Here is a 17,326-nt window from a genome sequence, read left to right on the forward strand (position 1 = left end):
TGCAGTCTGTAGCTTACAGATTCTGTAGGCTAGTCAAGTTCTACATCCCTTGACTAGCTGTCATTCGGATTAAATCAATTTTCCAAGTTTCCAACAGCCAGCGGTTTGCAAAAGAAGGCATCTAGTTATTGACGGTAGGCGAAAGAAAAGTCATTACCAACAATTGCGTACATGGATTGTTTTATTTTAATTAAGATTTTCAATTTAAGATTTGAGAATGTAGTTGCGTTAAATATTTATTGAGAGAGTTTTGCAGCCCTAATGATCATACTTGATTTGAATATAAATTAGTCAGGGTTCAATATAATATTCGAATACTAAATTCTTTAATATACCGAAAAAAAGAAACGAAAAATCATTCACAACAATAGATACACATAAATAATGATTGCGGGTGTGGGCATTAAGATGACAGTAACCATGCAATAACTAGGCTTCAATTTAATTTTATAAAAAAAATTATTGATCATGATATAGTAATTATGCAATTTTATAATGAAAAAAGTTTAGCCTTTTTTTTTCGGTTGAACCTCAACGATACGAGAGAAGTTTTATTAAATAAAATGAAAAAGAGATACATTTAAATTAACAGAATATATAATAAATCTTACCCTACGAAACAAACTAATAACAAACCAATACAAAATATTAAAAGAACAAAAACCATGCATGAACGCAAACGGATATGAATACAACAACTAATGTCAAAATCTAAAGGATGAAATCAATAAATTTTTATTATATTGACTGTTGATATTACTAGAGTTTTACTTTGTCTTTTCTTTTTAAAGAAAATAAATCTTTTGGCCTTCTTCCTCCTGCTTTCCTCGTTTTTGTGTGGTTTTTCTTAATAAATTTTGAGGATCACGAGAGGATTACATTTTTATATTTCCCAATAATTGGAAAACTCATGTTTGGTCAGCAAACCGATACTTAAAAAAAAAAATTAGAATGGTCCGGCTGAGCGCAGACGAAACGATTTTATTGTAGATTATTCTATTTTTAAATTGTAAAGCTGTGATTTACCAAAACCGAAGGCGCAATGAATGAATGCACAGACTCTTTGGCCTATAAAAGCAAAGAAGCTCAGTTATAACTTATATCATCTCCTCATATATGAGCTGTGGTGTAGGTTTAACATAAAACACTGAAAACTTTGAAGCAGGCAAAAATATGGCGTCGATGGGAAATATCATGGAGAGTCGACAGGCTCGAGGTCGAAGCCCTGCTGCAATTCTAGCAATCGGGACCGCAAATCCACCCAACATTTTCTATCAATCCGATTATCCAGATTTCTATTTCAGTGTTACCAAAAGCGAGCATTTGACTCATTTAAAAGACAAGTTCAAACGAATGTGTAAGTTCATTTAGGCTTTGCATGGTGTTGCTGTGTCGCAACAGTTAGTATGCTTTTAACTTTGATGTCATAGCTGCAGCAGTAATAGTATGTTACGGATACATAAAATATATTACAACTTAAAAGTTATATTAATTTAATTCCAAATAAATAGGAACTCATAGTATTAACTTCATTTAAAAAAAAATTATTATTTTTCAATTTTTTTCAAAAATGTTATTCCTCAAAATTTAAAAGTCACATCTGATAAGTTTATTTCACCATTATAATTTTTATTTTACTGTAATTATGACTTGTAATGTTTAATTGTAAAAGGCATCCTTAGATTACCATGTAACTTCAAAAAAAAAAATTTATTAATTCGACTAAGCTTAAACTAGCTAGTACTGTCATAATCGCGAAGTGCAAGGATACTTTTGGTACTAACAGCTTTTCAAATTTTGTTTTCAAAGTTTGTTTTTTGGAAAAAAAAAAATTCAAATCTACTTATTAAAGATCAATTTGATATGTATATAGTTCTTTAATTAACTATTTTGTGATTGGCCAACTGAGTTCGAATCCTAAGGGAAATAGGGCATAAAAATTCATTTAGGCATCAACCACTCCTCTATATACATACATACATACATATATAATGTTCTAATTTAGGATTTTACACTTTGTTAAGGTCTGAAAAATGTCTCTTTGTCTTTCTCTCTATATATAAAAACTTGCTTGTTAAAGGATTATTTCCGTTCATCCATTATGGGATAGTTTTTCCTTGGTTCGGTCCGTCAATATCCTTGTACGAGTCCATAATCACTACACGAGATGAACCTTGGTTTGGTGAATTGAAGTTGGCTTTAGGTGTAACAGGATTTCCAATCACTGCACGCGATGGTGTGTGTGTAGTCATTATCTAACAAGTGATCATTTAAAATATTAAAGAAAGAAATAAACTAAAATATAAACAAAGCACACAAATTCATTGTTGTGTATTATGTTATATAGTGTGTTGAATTTTTTTTTTTGTGTATTATGTTACATAAAATTAAGAATAAGGTAAAAAAAAATTATATATATAATTCTGATTTAGTTCGGAATTCTGAAGTTTATTAAAGTACGAAAAAAAATATTAAACCATAATCATAACAGTATAATGACTATATATATACACTATTCACAACCCATTTGAAGAAAATTTTGATTTAATTTGCAGGTGAGAAATCAACTATAAGGAAACGCCACATGTACTTGACTGAAGATATTATCAAGGAGAACCCTAATATCGGTACCCATAACGCTCCATCTTTTAATACACGTCAAGAAATTCTAGTTGACGAAGTACCGAAACTGGGCAAGGAAGCAGCACTGAAGGCCATCAAAGAATGGGGCCAGCCTCTGTCAAAAATCACACACCTCATATTTTGTACTTCTTCCGGGATAGACATGCCTAGTGCAGATCATAAGGTTGCCAAGCTCATTGGCCTTCAACCTTCTGTTCAAAGATTTATGATCTATCAACAAGGTTGCTTCTCCGGTGGCACTGCTCTTCGCCTCGCCAAGGACCTTGCCGAGAACAACGTTGGCGCCCGTGTTCTCATCGTGTGCTCTGAACTGATGGTTGTGTGTTTCCATGCACCTTCTGATACATACATGGATGTTCTTGTTGGCTCAACAATATTCTCCGACGGAGCTGCCGCCGCCATTGTTGGTGCTGATCCCGATACTGATACCAGCAATGAACGTCCACTGTTCCAACTTGTTTCTACAGCTCAAACGATGATCCCTGACTCAGATAATGCGATTGTGGGGCGAATAAGAGAAGTGGGCATGCAATATTACTTGTCCAAAGGGGTGCCCAAGGTCATTGGCGACAACATAGTACAATGCTGTATTGAAACATTCGCTCCATTTGGTATCGGTGACTGGAACTCATTGTTTTATGTAGTTCATCCTGGGGGCCCATCAGTTCTCAGAGTAGTGGAAGAAAAGCTTGGATTGTCAAAGGAGAAATTAAGAGCCAGCAAGCATGTGCTGAGCGAATATGGCAACATGTGGAGTCCCAGCGTGCTGTTTATACTTGATGAGATGAGGAACAAGTCCATGGACGAAAGGAAAGCCACCACTGGTGAGGGGCTTCAATGGGGCGTCTTGTTCGGGTTCGGGCCGGGTCTCTCGATTGAGACCATTGTGCTGCAAAGTGTCGCTATTCATTAATTTATGATTTTTTATTTATCCAGCAATTGCAATTAGCAACGTCAAATAAGAGAGTACCATATCGTATCTGGTGCTCGTAGTACAATAATCAATAGTTAATTTCCAATAATGTTAAGCAGGACATCCAACGGCTGATGCTGCAGTCCGTAGCTTACAGATTCTGTAAGCTAGCAAAGTCCTGTTAAGCAAGGTGTCAAGTGTGAATTTTTTTTTTAATATATCAGTTTATATATTTTTAATGCTTTTATTCATTTATTTAAATTAAGATTGAAGTTATCCCTACACAAATAATTTTTATCCCAACTAATTAATGTGACAATTTATATGCCACTTATTGATTACTTGGGATACTAATTATATATCCCCACTTATTGCTTTGAATATTTCATATTTTTAGTCATTTTCCCATGCAACCTTTTTGAACGGAGATGATGATCACACCAACTTCAATAATTCATATTTGTTTGAGCCTTCCTTGACTGTCTAATAACCATATTGGCACCAGATATCATATGCAAATTTTATTTATAAAAACAATTGTAAATGTTTTAATAAACTCAAAATTATAGTTTTGTTTGAGCGATTGTTTATTGTGGAGCTAGAGAAACTGGATAATTAAAAGAGCTGAGCATGTATTGATGTATCACTCTCTTGTGCATTTTCTGAGATATCAAAATTCCGCGTGTTAATCAAACATATCTCTCCCATATTCTCTACACCTACAATCAACGAGCCTTTAGTTAATCATAGTGAATACAATTGACAATTGTTTTCTCTCAGGATTCAGATTTGAGTAGTCGATCAAAAAACGTTGCTAGGAAATGTGGAATTCAATCAAGCCATATGAGCGAATGCTATTCACAATTGATCAATGCATTATTGAAATTTGAAAACTCACTACGCCCCCTTCCAAAGTTTACTTGTTTTTATTGTTTAAAAAAACAAATCGTGCCCCCAAAATTTACATCTAAAAAAAAAAAAAGAAAACTTAAAAACAACAATATTAATCATCTAGTGAGTAATGAAAAAGAAAAAATTCATCAATACCTGAAAATGAAGGTGCATGAGCTAAGACATGAGGTAAATCAAAATTAATACTCTTGATGTGATAATACATAGAAGTGATCATATTAAGGGTAGCATCAATTCCACCACCCACATCAACAACACTTTCAGGTCTTGAAATCCTCTGTAGGCATAGAGAGCACTGTTCATGATCAAGGTTGTGTGATTCGACATCGCTTGATTAAATAACTAGTTGAACCTTTGATCAGTAACAGGGTATTCAAATGAAGTCATCACATACGCTCGGTTGAAAGGGACCTCGCCTTCTAGTACTACATCATTTAAGTGATACCTGAGGAATAAAGTTATTTAATCCAAACAAAATGTAACTCTAAATCACCTAATTAGCTAGTGAAGTTGTAATCAATGGACTATTAGAAAATAATATCATATATATGTACCAGCTCTCCATGAGGACTTTATCCTGATGCAACAATAGCAAAGTGGCAACTGATCCTCCATCTTCATTCTTAACTAGGAACTTGCAAATGGGTCCCGCGCCATAGAGTCTCTCAACCACCTCATTTTCTCCCGTTCGAACTGAGCACTTGAGAATGTCATAGCCGGCCAAGAGCCGAAGCATTCGATCGGGCAAAACTGGGGCGTCGTGGTTCTTGGCGGGGAGCCTACTCGCGATCTCTGCATGTGAGAGGAACGCGCCTTCACTTGATCCTGATGAAGCAAAAATTGTGTCTATTACGTTCAGTTCCAGTGCTGATTTCAGCACCATTGGCAGCACCGCCGCGTCCGCTAAACTTATGGCTAGTTTCCCCAACTCTTGCTCTTCTTCATCTTCAAATTTTGACATCATGTTAATTTCGCTATAGATAATTTTTTTCGCACAAATTTAACAATTGGGATGGATATATGGTATAATTTTAATAGTTGTATTACCTATGCCCGCTATTCCAAAACCATGTATATGTATATATATAAACCATATTCAGTAAAATATTACAAAACGTAATTCATCCACTAATTATTGTATATTTGACTATTATTAAAGGATTATTATCACTTTACCGCCAAATTTTTCTAAAAATTACTTTTTCTCACATTATATTTCAATTTTTATCATTTTACCACCAAACCTTTAAAAATATATATATAATTTTTAATATAAATTACAGTAAACATCTATTTTACCCCTAAACTATATAAGTACAATTTAATCATCTAAATTAAAAAAGTACGAAATTAATTATACACAAAGAGATAATGCTTTTATCTATTGATTATTTTATATATCTAAAATAATCAATTGATAAAATTGTAAATATTATAATACTTTTGGCTTAATATACTAAAATTCTAAAATACTCTTGTGATATCAGCAATTTCTTAATGAATTTCACAGTTGATGATCAAAACTGAAACATTATGTGAGAAAAAGCTATTGTTAAAAAATTTAGGGGTAAATTGATTTGTCAGAAAAAAAAAACTAGGTAGAAAAATGATAATATTCCATTATTAAATTATACATCATTATGTGTTTCTAGAGGGAAGATTCTACTTTTTCCCTTGATGAAAAAAATATATTTATGGATGCTAGATTTTTTTGTTGAAAAAAAATCTCTTCATTTAGAGCAAAGGGTTTGAATTTGGCTCATATGGTTGGGGAGGGTTTAATTATACATTTAAATAAACTAAATAAATAAATTATTAAACCCCATTTTATTGAAATTAACCATTAGTTCCATCATATTTCTAAATCAAAGCCCTTTGTCGTTAGCTTATTATGTGTCTTTTTATTATTTTACCCTTGATGCACTGAGAGTCTGAAACCCCCCAATTGATGGTAAAAATAGTAAAGTATCTAAAAAATTGAAAATTAATAAATTTTTTTTAACATTCAAAATTTTTTTATGCGTTTTGAAATATATAGGGAAAATGATTAACTTCGGCAACAATAAAGGAGTTTGATAATTTTCTCCATTGTTAATGCAATAATTAATTGTTGTTAATTAGCCACCACTTATTGGACGCAAGTCATACCGTCTTAGCAAATTGAATGTTATTCCAAGTAGTATGCTATTGGATTTGAATTAGTACGCCAAATGGATTTGAATTAGTGCTAATATGATCTTTGTGGTTTGTGCGCCTGTCAAGGAAGAGATGAACAAGTCTGGTTATTAAGTACGTAAGGACATATTGATAGACCAAATAAATATAACCAATTCCCAACCAATCAAGATTATATTTAATATCATTGGCAAATACGATCGACAGGCAACCCAATTATCACAGAGAAATGTTATTTTAACCTCGTGATAGTCTCTTCCTCCGCATGGATCACAAAATTATAGTAATTATGATTATATTTTCCTTCGGGAATCGAGATGGATCACGTTTGGTCTAACCTGTTGGAAATATTAATACATAATCCTACATGTAATAATTCTCACCTAATGTATAGTTTGTCCGAATATAACAATCAATCATTGATACTTATAATTTTGTTAATTTATAAAATATTTTGCAGATAATTTTTTTTCCCAAAACATTGTAGTAGAAGCTAGCTAATGATTCATTAATTTATTGGAGTAACTGATCGTTTAATCCCTTTAGTTCCAATAAATTACTCAATTAAGCTTTATATTTTTTTTCTAAATTAATCAAAAGATTCATGTTGCATAACCGCCTTCTAATTTGGGTAATTATTTAAATACAATAACTAATTGCATAATTGGCTTAGACTGTATACACTGATGGAGTATTTGCCTGATTTATTGATTATTCTGAAAGGAACAAACTACAGAAAGGAAGACTGTCTTTAGTCTAGCTTTCATCAATCATATAAAGGTTATGAACAGATTGTGAATCGACTATTTAAGGTTATTACTTAATTTGATATTTTTGCAAAATCTAGAAAATACATATCTATTCTTTCACACGAGTGTCTTCCTTTCCTTTTATTTGATTGATGTTTTGATATATTTGCTTCTCTCACATTCCTCTTTGTTCATGTACGTTCTAACCTCTTTTTTTTTTTTTTTTCAAATTTGATTGTGGATTAGTCAACAATGAGTTCTGAGAGTCTAATTGAGAACTGCATGGGGTGGGCAATATATGTGCACCCTGTAGCTAGCTGGCTCGCTCAGACTAAATGATGGGCAATATAAATTTCTTACATTTCCTTAAACTAACTAAAGTATAGCTCTTGTCCTTGATAAATTACCTGCAGACATGAGATTGTTGGAGCTGTAAAAGAAGTCGGATCAAATGTCAAGTGCTTCGAGGTTGGTGATCGTGTTGGAGTAGGGCCTTATGTCAACTCATGCCAAGATTGCAACTTTGCAAGTGCTAGCAACAGTCGCTCATGCGTGCGACTCTTGCACTCGCTGCTTCACCGGACGACACGTGTGTGACAAATGTGTCAGCTTATTAAATTAGAAAAGCACTTATATTTTTATTTCTTTCACAATCCACTTGAGCTACTAAAATTACAATACTGCCCTTATTTTTTTGGCATTCACCAATCACGCCGGTGACCACTGCTCATGAACTTTGATTCGTTGACTGACTGACGCTTCCATCTTTTGTAGTTCTTTTTCATTTTGTTTAATTATTACACTGATTAGTTTTTTTTTAATTTTAAAAAAAATCCTCTACATTTTGAACTATTATTTTGATTAAAGCATTTAACATTAAGGCCTTTTTTTTTTCTCTGAATCATCGATGATTAATTTATAATTTTATATGCAGGCCTTAGCCAAATCTTATGACTTTATAATCGACACTGCAGCGGGTGATCACCCATTTGATCCACATATATATCTCTCCTGAAGATTGCCGGTGTTTATGTCATCGTTGAGGTTCCCAAAGAAGTCAAATTTAAAACTGTAAATCTTATCATGGGTACGTAATTGAATATTGCCTGCACAATATGTTTAGATTTTAATTAAGAATTTAATCATTTCAAATTTCACTTTTTTTATAAAAATAAATAAATAAATATTGGTTGATACTTTGGCAGAAATGAGGACAATTGCAGGAAGTATAGTAGGTGGTGGAACACAAGAGACAAAAGAAATGGTAGAATTTTGTGCTGAAAATGGAATATACCCGGAGATAGAGATCATCCCAATTCAATATGTGAATGGAGCTCTTGAGAGGCTAGAAAACAGGGACGTTAAATACCGATTTGTGATTGATATTGGGCAACACCTTGAATTGAAACCCAGGGTAGGGCCATGGTCATGCATGGATAAAATTCCAAGTAGGTTTTGATGTTATTTCCTTTTTGAATAAATTAAAATGCAATAAGTTATGTCTTGTTCCCTACCTGCGAAGGAGATTGAAGCAAATAAGTTATGTCGACCAAAGAAATGTTGGCGTGTTGCGCGGCGAAATGGAATAATACAAGCCCAAATTCGACATGTAAACGAAGCTCTTGACAGAGATGTTAGGCATCATCAACCTGTTATTGATATTGCCAACTCTTCAACTCCCTCAAGTGACTCCATGTTCCATGAAGAGAGAACTAAATTCATCCACATATTAAACTTGGGTAAAAAATTAATGTATCCAAATGGAATTATTTTACAAATAATCAGATGAACGTTGATTTCTCATTTTAATTGAAACCTAAATCTACGGTCTACTACCGTGTGCTCATCAACATTGTTATTTTGAGCTGCTAGTTGAATTGTTACAAGCTTTACTAAACAACATTGAATTGAGTTAAATGAGAGGAGATAGAATAAGCTTAGGATAAGGGCAAGAGAACAGTATCACTCACTCAAGATGATTCTTGCCAAATTGTAAAAAGAAAATTATAATGACAACTGCTTCCAGACAAAGCCATAAATATACACTCCATGGGACAGAAAGACAGAAACGAGGAAGAGGGCAAAATACACTCCCTAGTTTACAAAAGGCTCTCTGGGAGGGAATTACAAAGTACAAGCTCCAACTAGATATTTTTGAATTCCCATCCCGATATTGTTAGAGGGATATGAAACTATATCATAAATCAGAAAAATAATTAGAAAAACATGAAGCAACTCAAGAGGACTTAAAAACATCTCATTGATAAAAAAACACTATGCTATATGTTTTACTTTCTGGAATTAGTACAGATTGGGAAGGATGCATGCACGCCCTTGACTATTGTGCTATGTACCAATGATTCGCTATGGGCTACTGGCAGATCTGCCAATCCTCAATTCTCATGCTGCATATGCGGCAGCCATAATCAAGAACCCCAACATCTATTTTTTCAATTTTTTTTTTCCTGTTTTCACCAATAGGACTCTTACGGAGATGGTTTCCAATCAAATTGTAGATTATTGAAACCATTAACAGCTCCCAGCCCATTAAGCAGTTGATTCCCCAAATCTTGTTGATGATTCATGCTCTGATCCCGAGCCATTGCCGTCATGCCTACCCTTCCATTCATCATGGAATTATTACCCATTGCAGCTCTGATTCCATTAACCATTGCTGACTGGCCAAGACCACCCCCCATGTTGCCATATCCACCGGTTCCTATACCAGGATTATTGTTGACCGTCCCATTTCCCACTAGGCCATTGCCACCATTGAGTACCGTATTGTTGCCTGTTGCCATAATGTCGTTGACATTTTTAACATCATTCCCCAAAGAACCAACACCAACCATGCCCCCACCTCCCCCACTGCCACCATTAAGGTGGCTGCACAACATCATTTCATGCAAGATTTTCTGGACAGCACTTTGAGAATCACTTGGATCAGCATCACCAGAAAGAGCTCTTGGGTCAGCCTCACCAGAAAGAGCTGGCTGTTGAACTGATATATTTGCTGGTGAACTAGCAGAACTCATGTGATTGGCTGCTGTTAAGGCACTGTGAGATGTTTGCGGGGGATTGTTAGATGATGAAGGCGTTGGTGACTGGAAGGGGGAAGGGTTGGGTTGAGCCTGGGGAATATTATTGGACGAACCAGGGGATGGCATCTGAACTGAACTTCCACCATAAGGGCTGCTTGCATTATTCACGGTATTTTGCTGTCTGGAGTTCATAGAATTTTGGTGGAGAAGCCCAACGATGGTGCTGGCAGTGGAAGAAGCAGATGCTGGGTTGAGTGAGTTATTTACATTAGCCACACCGTTGCTAGTGGCAAGTTGCATCGCATTGGCCTGGACAGAACTCTCGCTATTTGAGTTCTGGCCCACTGTTTGTTGTTGTTGCTGCTGCTGCTGTAGCTGATCCTCAGGCTGTTGCGATGGACTGTGAAACCCAGAAGCTCCGCTTGTTCTACGAGGGAACTTGGCCAAGCTCTCTGAAAAAACAGAGAAAATTATATGAGCCACCATGACGCACAGAACCATAAATATATTCCAAAATGAGACTAATAAACTTGGAATAAAACTTGTAAAAAATTTGTGGCATGGAAGCAATTAAGTCCATGCATATAGTTTGACATATTGATCATAATGAGGTAGAACGCTGTTTCAGGTAACCATAGGCAATGACAGCACAATAGCAGGAGTAAAGTAAGAAGCACTTCTTTTTACATAATACAGGAAAGAGAATCCATAAGCTTATCCGAGCAAAGAAGAGAATTAGAGGGAACTATCAATGGTAAAGACAGTTTTGAAAAAAAAAAAAAACTAGGAGCAGGGTGGTGAGTTGGAAAAGAGAGAAGAAATAAAACAAAATTAAGATGCAATTCCAATAAACTAAATCCAACTACAGAGGTGCCTTGTTTTGTTAAAGAGCTACAACTGAGTTGCCCAACACTGTAACTGTAGAGGTAATATTATATTGAAAGTCATAGGCAGATGAAACAAAAGTCTTCTTGTCAACAGGTCTTTCAGAAATGACTCTTCATTCACCATCCACTAACAGTTCTCCCAAGAGCATTTCTGCTATCTTCACCAATTGCAAAAATCAGACCCTCATCCTTTATGTGTCTACTGTAGTTTCAGGTCACCAAAGAAACAGTGAAACTACTCGATGCATATAATTAAGATTCTTAATCTTACACCCTTGATCTTTTTCAACAGACCCATTCTCCAACAGACACCTTGCCAAATGCCATAAAGTAAAGTATAGACAAAATCAACACTACAATCACATGACAGAGACAAATTTTCAACCCCCCCGCGCCACAGAAAAAGAAAAAAAGACAATTCGAATCGGGGCTAGATAATGAATAAGTTTAAAGGGATGTTACTACCTTCCCACTAGTACCACATTCAGACCAAAAGACAATGAAGATAGAGAGACAGCAAGGGGAAGGGGTGGAGAAGATTAAAGGGATGTTACTATCTTCCCTCTAGTACCACATTCAGAGCAAGAGACAATGAAGATAGAAAGACAGCAAGGGGAGGGGGGGTGGAGAATAACTATAAGAATATATGATGAGAAAAATTATCAATCTTACCCATAGGTCCAGTTCCTGTAACTCGACTGTAATCAATCAAGTCCTTCATACTATTAACTACTTCTGATATCTGCAACATACCCAAAATGTGATAAACAATCATTAGGAATGGCAACCAAACTCCAATACAGTTCTTTTAATGAAGCAGCTTGTCTTGAGATTCTTGTAGTCATTTACATTACAAAACGACAACTACAAAAACACTATGATAACAGTATGACGCAAGATTATAAACGAATGAACCAATAATAATAATCACACATGAAGAGAAAAATGAAATCACAAACACTTTATTTAAAAGGAGAAAAAATACATACATATGTTATTAAATTAAGGACCAATCTAAAAGACCTGAGAAACACACTCCAATCCAGTGGGTTTTGTCCTGTTGTGTATTGGAGTTTGTGCTTTTCTGTCTTTTAGCTTGGTCATATATATGTGGTCCTGATCTAGTGCGCACGGTTGTGCACCACAAGCTCTCATTTGGGGGCTGTGATGTGGGTTCCACGGCTTACCAATGGGAGCTTGACACAAGCGTAGTCGCATGTCTTATGGTGCGCAACTGTACTTACCTGATCATGTTTTTGTGTGTGTGTATTCTGCACAAATTCACTGAATAAAGCAATAATGTCCTTTGAATTGTGCATTGAAACCAAATGTATGTCCAAAATCACTCAACAAGTGGCAATTGTTGAAAAAAAACACCATATTTTCAACAATAAGGATCAACTTCAGCGCCATGTTCCCATATTACCATACGATGGACATTACCTGAAGGCAACGAACATATCTCTTCGTATATCCTAAATCATTTACCAATGGCACTTCCAAGGCTTTCGCTAATTGCCGAGCTGATGCAACAAACCTGAGGAAAGCAACTCATCAAAATCAAAGGTAGGCATGCCATATCAATATGGTGTACAAAAATCAGTCACTGATAACTCTGGTATAATTCAGCAACTTTTATACAATTATGACGAAATTTTTTTTTAACAGAACTAGCTTCAGATCAGACACACAGTAATTGAATAACCATGGAATAGGACCATCTTCCAATGAATGCCATGACTTTATGTTATAATAGAATTTCCAGATGTTTGTTATCAGTCATAAAAACATTGAAACACGGCAACAACAAACTTACATATTACAATTATTTTGTAATTCTGGGGCAGATAAATTAGATGATGCATTTTGAGTCGCAGCCTGGTACTTTTGAGCTGCAGCCCCAAGCTGACTAACCTGCACCACAAAAATTTTTGCCACTCAGAAAACAACAGAGCCTACTAACATCTATGTAAAGTATGTAAGCCAGCCAGGTTTAATTTAGTAAACGGTTCTGGTCAAACTGCAATAACCTCAATAATCAAGGTAATGCAGACCATCATCTTTCATAACATAATAAAATTCTGACAAATGAAAATAGCACAATCAGTAACCTGGGGTATCAATAATCTTCGAGGAATAAGCTCTTCATGACGACGAGCACAAAACTCCCAAGAACATATCTGGCAGAAAAACAGATGGAATCAAAAAGAGCCAATAAAAAATTTTACTTATAATCTTAAAGCAAGAAGACAATGAGGACCTTCAGGTCTGGTGAGAAAACTATCCGAAGTTGACCATCACGCACAACACGTAGTTGCTCAAAAACACTTTCTTGTATGGCTTTTGCATAGTCTAGTACAATTTGACCTGAAGCATTCTGATATTCACGGGGCATATCAACATAAAGAAGTTCTTCTAAAGTACCACTCTCATACTTTATCTTGAAAAGCCTGGGAAGAACCTCCACGGTTGCTTCTGCAACAACAGTTAACATAAATCAGAATAAAATATGAAACTACCATTGAGTTACACTCTGAACCCATGGATTTCAAAAAGACGCAGGGAAAACTTAAATTTATACAAATCTACTAAAATGACACACCAAAGCCACGGCCTGGCTTCCGATTGCATATCTCACAGTGCCATACATCCTGCACAGTCAGCAAGTAAATTAGCCCGTTAGAGTGAAGCTTGGCAAAACTTGACACCAGCCAGTGAGAGGCAGGTAAACCAATAGTACAGATCAATGTGTTTGCTCATCTAATAGACCATTAAAATTGTAGAAGCACTAAATTGAAGTGAGGAAGTTCAAACATAATATAAAGAGGAAAGTAGAAGAAACCAAAAAGCAATCCCCAGTTACACTTGACTTTGTTCAAACAAAAATACGTAAATGAATCAGATACAATAAGGTCCACTGAGGCTAAACATGCTCAGCAATAATAGCTAAATTTTCATTTTATTTCCAAGCAGCAGACCTGAGGAAAAACTCCAGTTGCTTGCCGGCCACTTCCATACATGGATACGCACCACTTTTTCTTGGCATTAGGAGCAAAGTATTCAGCAACAAATTTTCTCCAGAATTCAATATTGTTGTCCTGCACAAATACGCGAGAATTACAAATCACAATAGTTATGCACCATAAGCTGACAACAGATTCATCATGATGAGAAAATCTTACTTCAGGTCTGTGTTGTTGCTGATACATATAATGTGTCAGACGCCGAGCGCACATTCCTGGTTCATATACAGGTTTCGCAGGAGATCTCAAAGGCAAATTCTGCTGCTGAACAAAATGCTGTGGTAACTGGGGGCGTTGTTGAGGCATTGCCTTTAAGAGTTGCTGTTGCTGGTGCTGTTGCTGCAGCTGCAAATATCTTTGTTGTTGTAGAAGATTCATTTGGGCAGCAGCAGCCTGAGAGGATTGCCTCGACATGTGAAGGAACTGCTGCTGCTGCTGTTGCTGCTGCTGCTGCTGCTGCTGCTGCTGCTGCTGCTGCTGCTGTTGCTGTTGTTGTTGATGCAGAAATAGTGACTGATCCGAATGTTGTGGCTCAATTTTTACAGGCGCCATACTTCTGATATTCTGAATTTGTTGGGGTTCCAATTTAACTGGATTAAGGCTTCTCAATGTTTGTAAATGCTGCTGCTGCTGCTGCTGTTGCTGTCCATGTTGATCGCTAGTCACCTGTGGCTCCAGCTTAACTTGTCCAATACCAGTTAACCCCCTTACTGATTGAAATTGTTGTTGCTGCTGCACCTGCTGAGTGTTATGTGCAGCAGAGAACTGTTGCATTGGTTGCTGACCATGCTGAAAATTCTGAGTTTCAAGCTGCTGGGTCTGCTGTTGATCTGGTAATTGATTGCTGGAAGGGTTTGTAAACTGCTGGCCCTGTACTTGACCGGATGAACCAGGATTCACCAAGTTAGATGGTACAAATGACGAAGAAGCGGCACTAAAACCCATTCCATTAGCAACACCTGAAAGTGGATCCGTCTCAGCCCCAGTATCCATACCTCCACGCTGACTATTGCCAGGACCAGAAAGCCCTGAAGTTGGACCCCCATTTCCAAAGGACTGATTAAGGAGAGAACTCACATTGGGTACATTTCCAAGCACATTCATACCCATGTTACTAAATTGTGTTCGAGGTGACATAAGTGATGGGAACCCTGCTTGGGAAGGCAAAGGACCCCCTTGACCTCCCAACATCCCCGAATTTGACCGCAAAAGAGAAGGTGAAACAGACTGGGCACCACCAATCGGAGCCTGCCCTGGTGGTACCATTTTACGAAAATGACAATAATCTAAGAACACTCACCGAAAACTACAACTATATCTAAAACAACATGAATTCAATAAACTATAATTACACAACCACACGCGAAAAACTGGAGATAGAGCTCAGGCCAATTAGCATTTCAACCCAACATCCAAGGCTATAGGCTTCCAAGTCTTCATTTTGCACCAGCAGAAAAGGTTGTGTTTTGTGTCTTTGCATGTGGTGTTGAGTTCCACAATAAACAAACCACAAACTGAAGAGAACCAAAACCAAGGAACAAGCTTCAATTCTGAACATGCTAGAGTTGCGCCAACTCCACAACAGGAGCAGTACTCGTACGGCTTTTGCATGAATCTCTGCACAATAGAATAATTCTTAGATCCGCTGTAACAAGAAACATTCCAAGCAAACGAACAATTAACAGCAATTCAACTTTCAGTACAAAGCATAGCTTCTAACTCAAAATGACCACACTATCAACCAAAACCCTAAACTACCAACCACAAATCATCTTCAATCAAACGTTAAAAAGAAAACCAAATCACAAAATCCCAGAAAAGTGCAATCAAAATTAAGCAAAACCTACAAAAAGGACTTCTTGTTCCCACTATAAGCTCAAATTCCAACCTCAATAACCCCAAAACAAGACACCAAAAGCCCAAAAAACAAAAATCAAAACTTCAACAAACAAAAACCCAATTCCTGCTCAACCCATCAACCAAAAAGCTAAAAGAAGCTCAAAACAACAACTGAACAGCCTCGATCGATCCCTGAAGGGGATAAATCAACGATCCAAACTCCCAAATAAGTGAAAAAGCTAATGGGTATTACACACACACAAAAAGAAAGGGTCAAAGCTAAAGTCTTTGAAAGAGAAAGACTCACCGGAGTTGAAACCGAACAGTAACAGTAAAATATATATATATATATAAAGTCTTCAGCAATCTCCAACACAACCCCCAAAAAAGGAAAAAAAAAAAAAAAGAAACTTCAAACCACAATCAGCTCCTTTTATTCCCACTCATTGAACAAACACTAATCAGTTGAATACAAAAGGTCTTGCTTTGGCCTTCTTCTTCTTCTTCAATAAAAAATCTAATTATTTTTCTTAAAAAAAAAATGATTCTAAAGAGTGGAGAAGGGTAGGGCTTCAGTGTATGCGCCCTGTTATTCGCTGTATTGTAATCTAGAGAGAGAAGGGATTTTTTTAGAGAGAGAAAGAAAGAAGAATGTGTCTTGCTGTCCTTGCGGACGTCAAAATTGTATTCGATCTGATTGAATTTGTATTATTTTTATGTTTAGCCTGCCTTCATTCTTTCTTTCTTTACCTTTTCTTTTTACTTTCTCTCTCTTCTTCTCTTCTCTTCTCTTCTATCTATCAAATGAAGTCAAAATGCTCCCCCCCTCTCTCTCTCTTCACTTGCGTTTATTATGTTTTTACTTGCCGCTACTATTTTCTTATTCTGTTTTATTTTTATGCCTTGTGTGTGTGTGTGTGTTGTGTATGTGGTGTTCATAACACCACCACCATCATCATCATCATCATGTATGATTTTGGCGTGATGTTAAGAGAGACTTTGTTACGTGTGGTTTGCTTATACCCTGTTGTGGTACACAACCCTTTTGTACTTTCTTTCAATCTTGTATGAAAAAAAAAAGGGTTAATTTTGTCTTGCCCCCAAATGTTTTAATATTTTTCGCCACGCACCTATATATTTTAAA

At 36.1% G+C, this 17,326-nt stretch overlaps 2 protein-coding genes and 1 pseudogene across 2 annotated transcripts; 1 reads left to right on the plus strand and 2 right to left on the minus strand.

The window, feature by feature from the left end:
* The first annotated feature begins 1,173 nt into the window (after nucleotides 1–1,173).
* Nucleotides 1,174–3,556, plus strand: LOC18042812 (chalcone synthase 2). Its single transcript, XM_006434291.2, has 2 exons — nucleotides 1,174–1,357; nucleotides 2,556–3,556. The coding sequence occupies exons 1-2, from the start codon at nucleotides 1,174–1,176 to the stop codon at nucleotides 3,554–3,556; spliced, it is 1,185 nt and encodes a 394-aa protein (XP_006434354.1).
* Nucleotides 3,557–4,171: 615 nt separating this feature from the next.
* LOC18042813 lies at nucleotides 4,172–5,429 on the minus strand (annotated as a pseudogene).
* A 3,983-nt stretch (nucleotides 5,430–9,412) lies between these two features.
* On the minus strand, nucleotides 9,413–17,052 carry LOC18040440 (transcriptional corepressor SEUSS). Its single transcript, XM_006434295.2, has 10 exons — nucleotides 16,490–17,052; nucleotides 14,503–15,960; nucleotides 14,299–14,418; nucleotides 13,923–13,971; nucleotides 13,581–13,795; nucleotides 13,432–13,500; nucleotides 13,137–13,234; nucleotides 12,764–12,857; nucleotides 11,993–12,062; nucleotides 9,413–10,885 (listed from the first exon to the last, which is right to left on the minus strand). The coding sequence occupies exons 2-10, from the start codon at nucleotides 15,607–15,609 to the stop codon at nucleotides 9,879–9,881; spliced, it is 2,829 nt and encodes a 942-aa protein (XP_006434358.1). The 5' UTR covers nucleotides 15,610–15,960; nucleotides 16,490–17,052; the 3' UTR covers nucleotides 9,413–9,878.
* Nucleotides 17,053–17,326: the final 274 nt, after the last annotated feature.

Source organism: Citrus clementina, unplaced genomic scaffold, assembly GCF_000493195.1.
Source record: "Citrus clementina cultivar Clemenules unplaced genomic scaffold, Citrus_clementina_v1.0 scaffold_5, whole genome shotgun sequence".
Classification (NCBI taxonomy): Eukaryota; Viridiplantae; Streptophyta; class Magnoliopsida; order Sapindales; family Rutaceae; genus Citrus; species Citrus x clementina.

Bases quoted from the DNA above. Each gene is read 5' to 3' on its own strand.
- LOC18042812 (XM_006434291.2), top strand. From the start codon at position 1,174: ATGGCGTCGATGGGAAATATCATGGAGAGTCGACAGGCTCGAGGTCGA. The intron at 1,358-2,555 runs GTAAGTTCATTT...TTTAATTTGCAG, and splicing joins AGACAAGTTCAAACGAATGT to GTGAGAAATCAACTATAAGG.
- LOC18040440 (XM_006434295.2), bottom strand. From the start codon at position 15,609: ATGGTACCACCAGGGCAGGCTCCGATTGGTGGTGCCCAGTCTGTTTCA. The intron at 14,419-14,502 runs GTAAGATTTTCT...GTATTTGTGCAG, and splicing joins AGCAACAACACAGACCTGAA to GACAACAATATTGAATTCTG. The intron at 13,972-14,298 runs GTCTGCTGCTTG...CTGACTGTGCAG, and splicing joins CAACTGGAGTTTTTCCTCAG to GATGTATGGCACTGTGAGAT.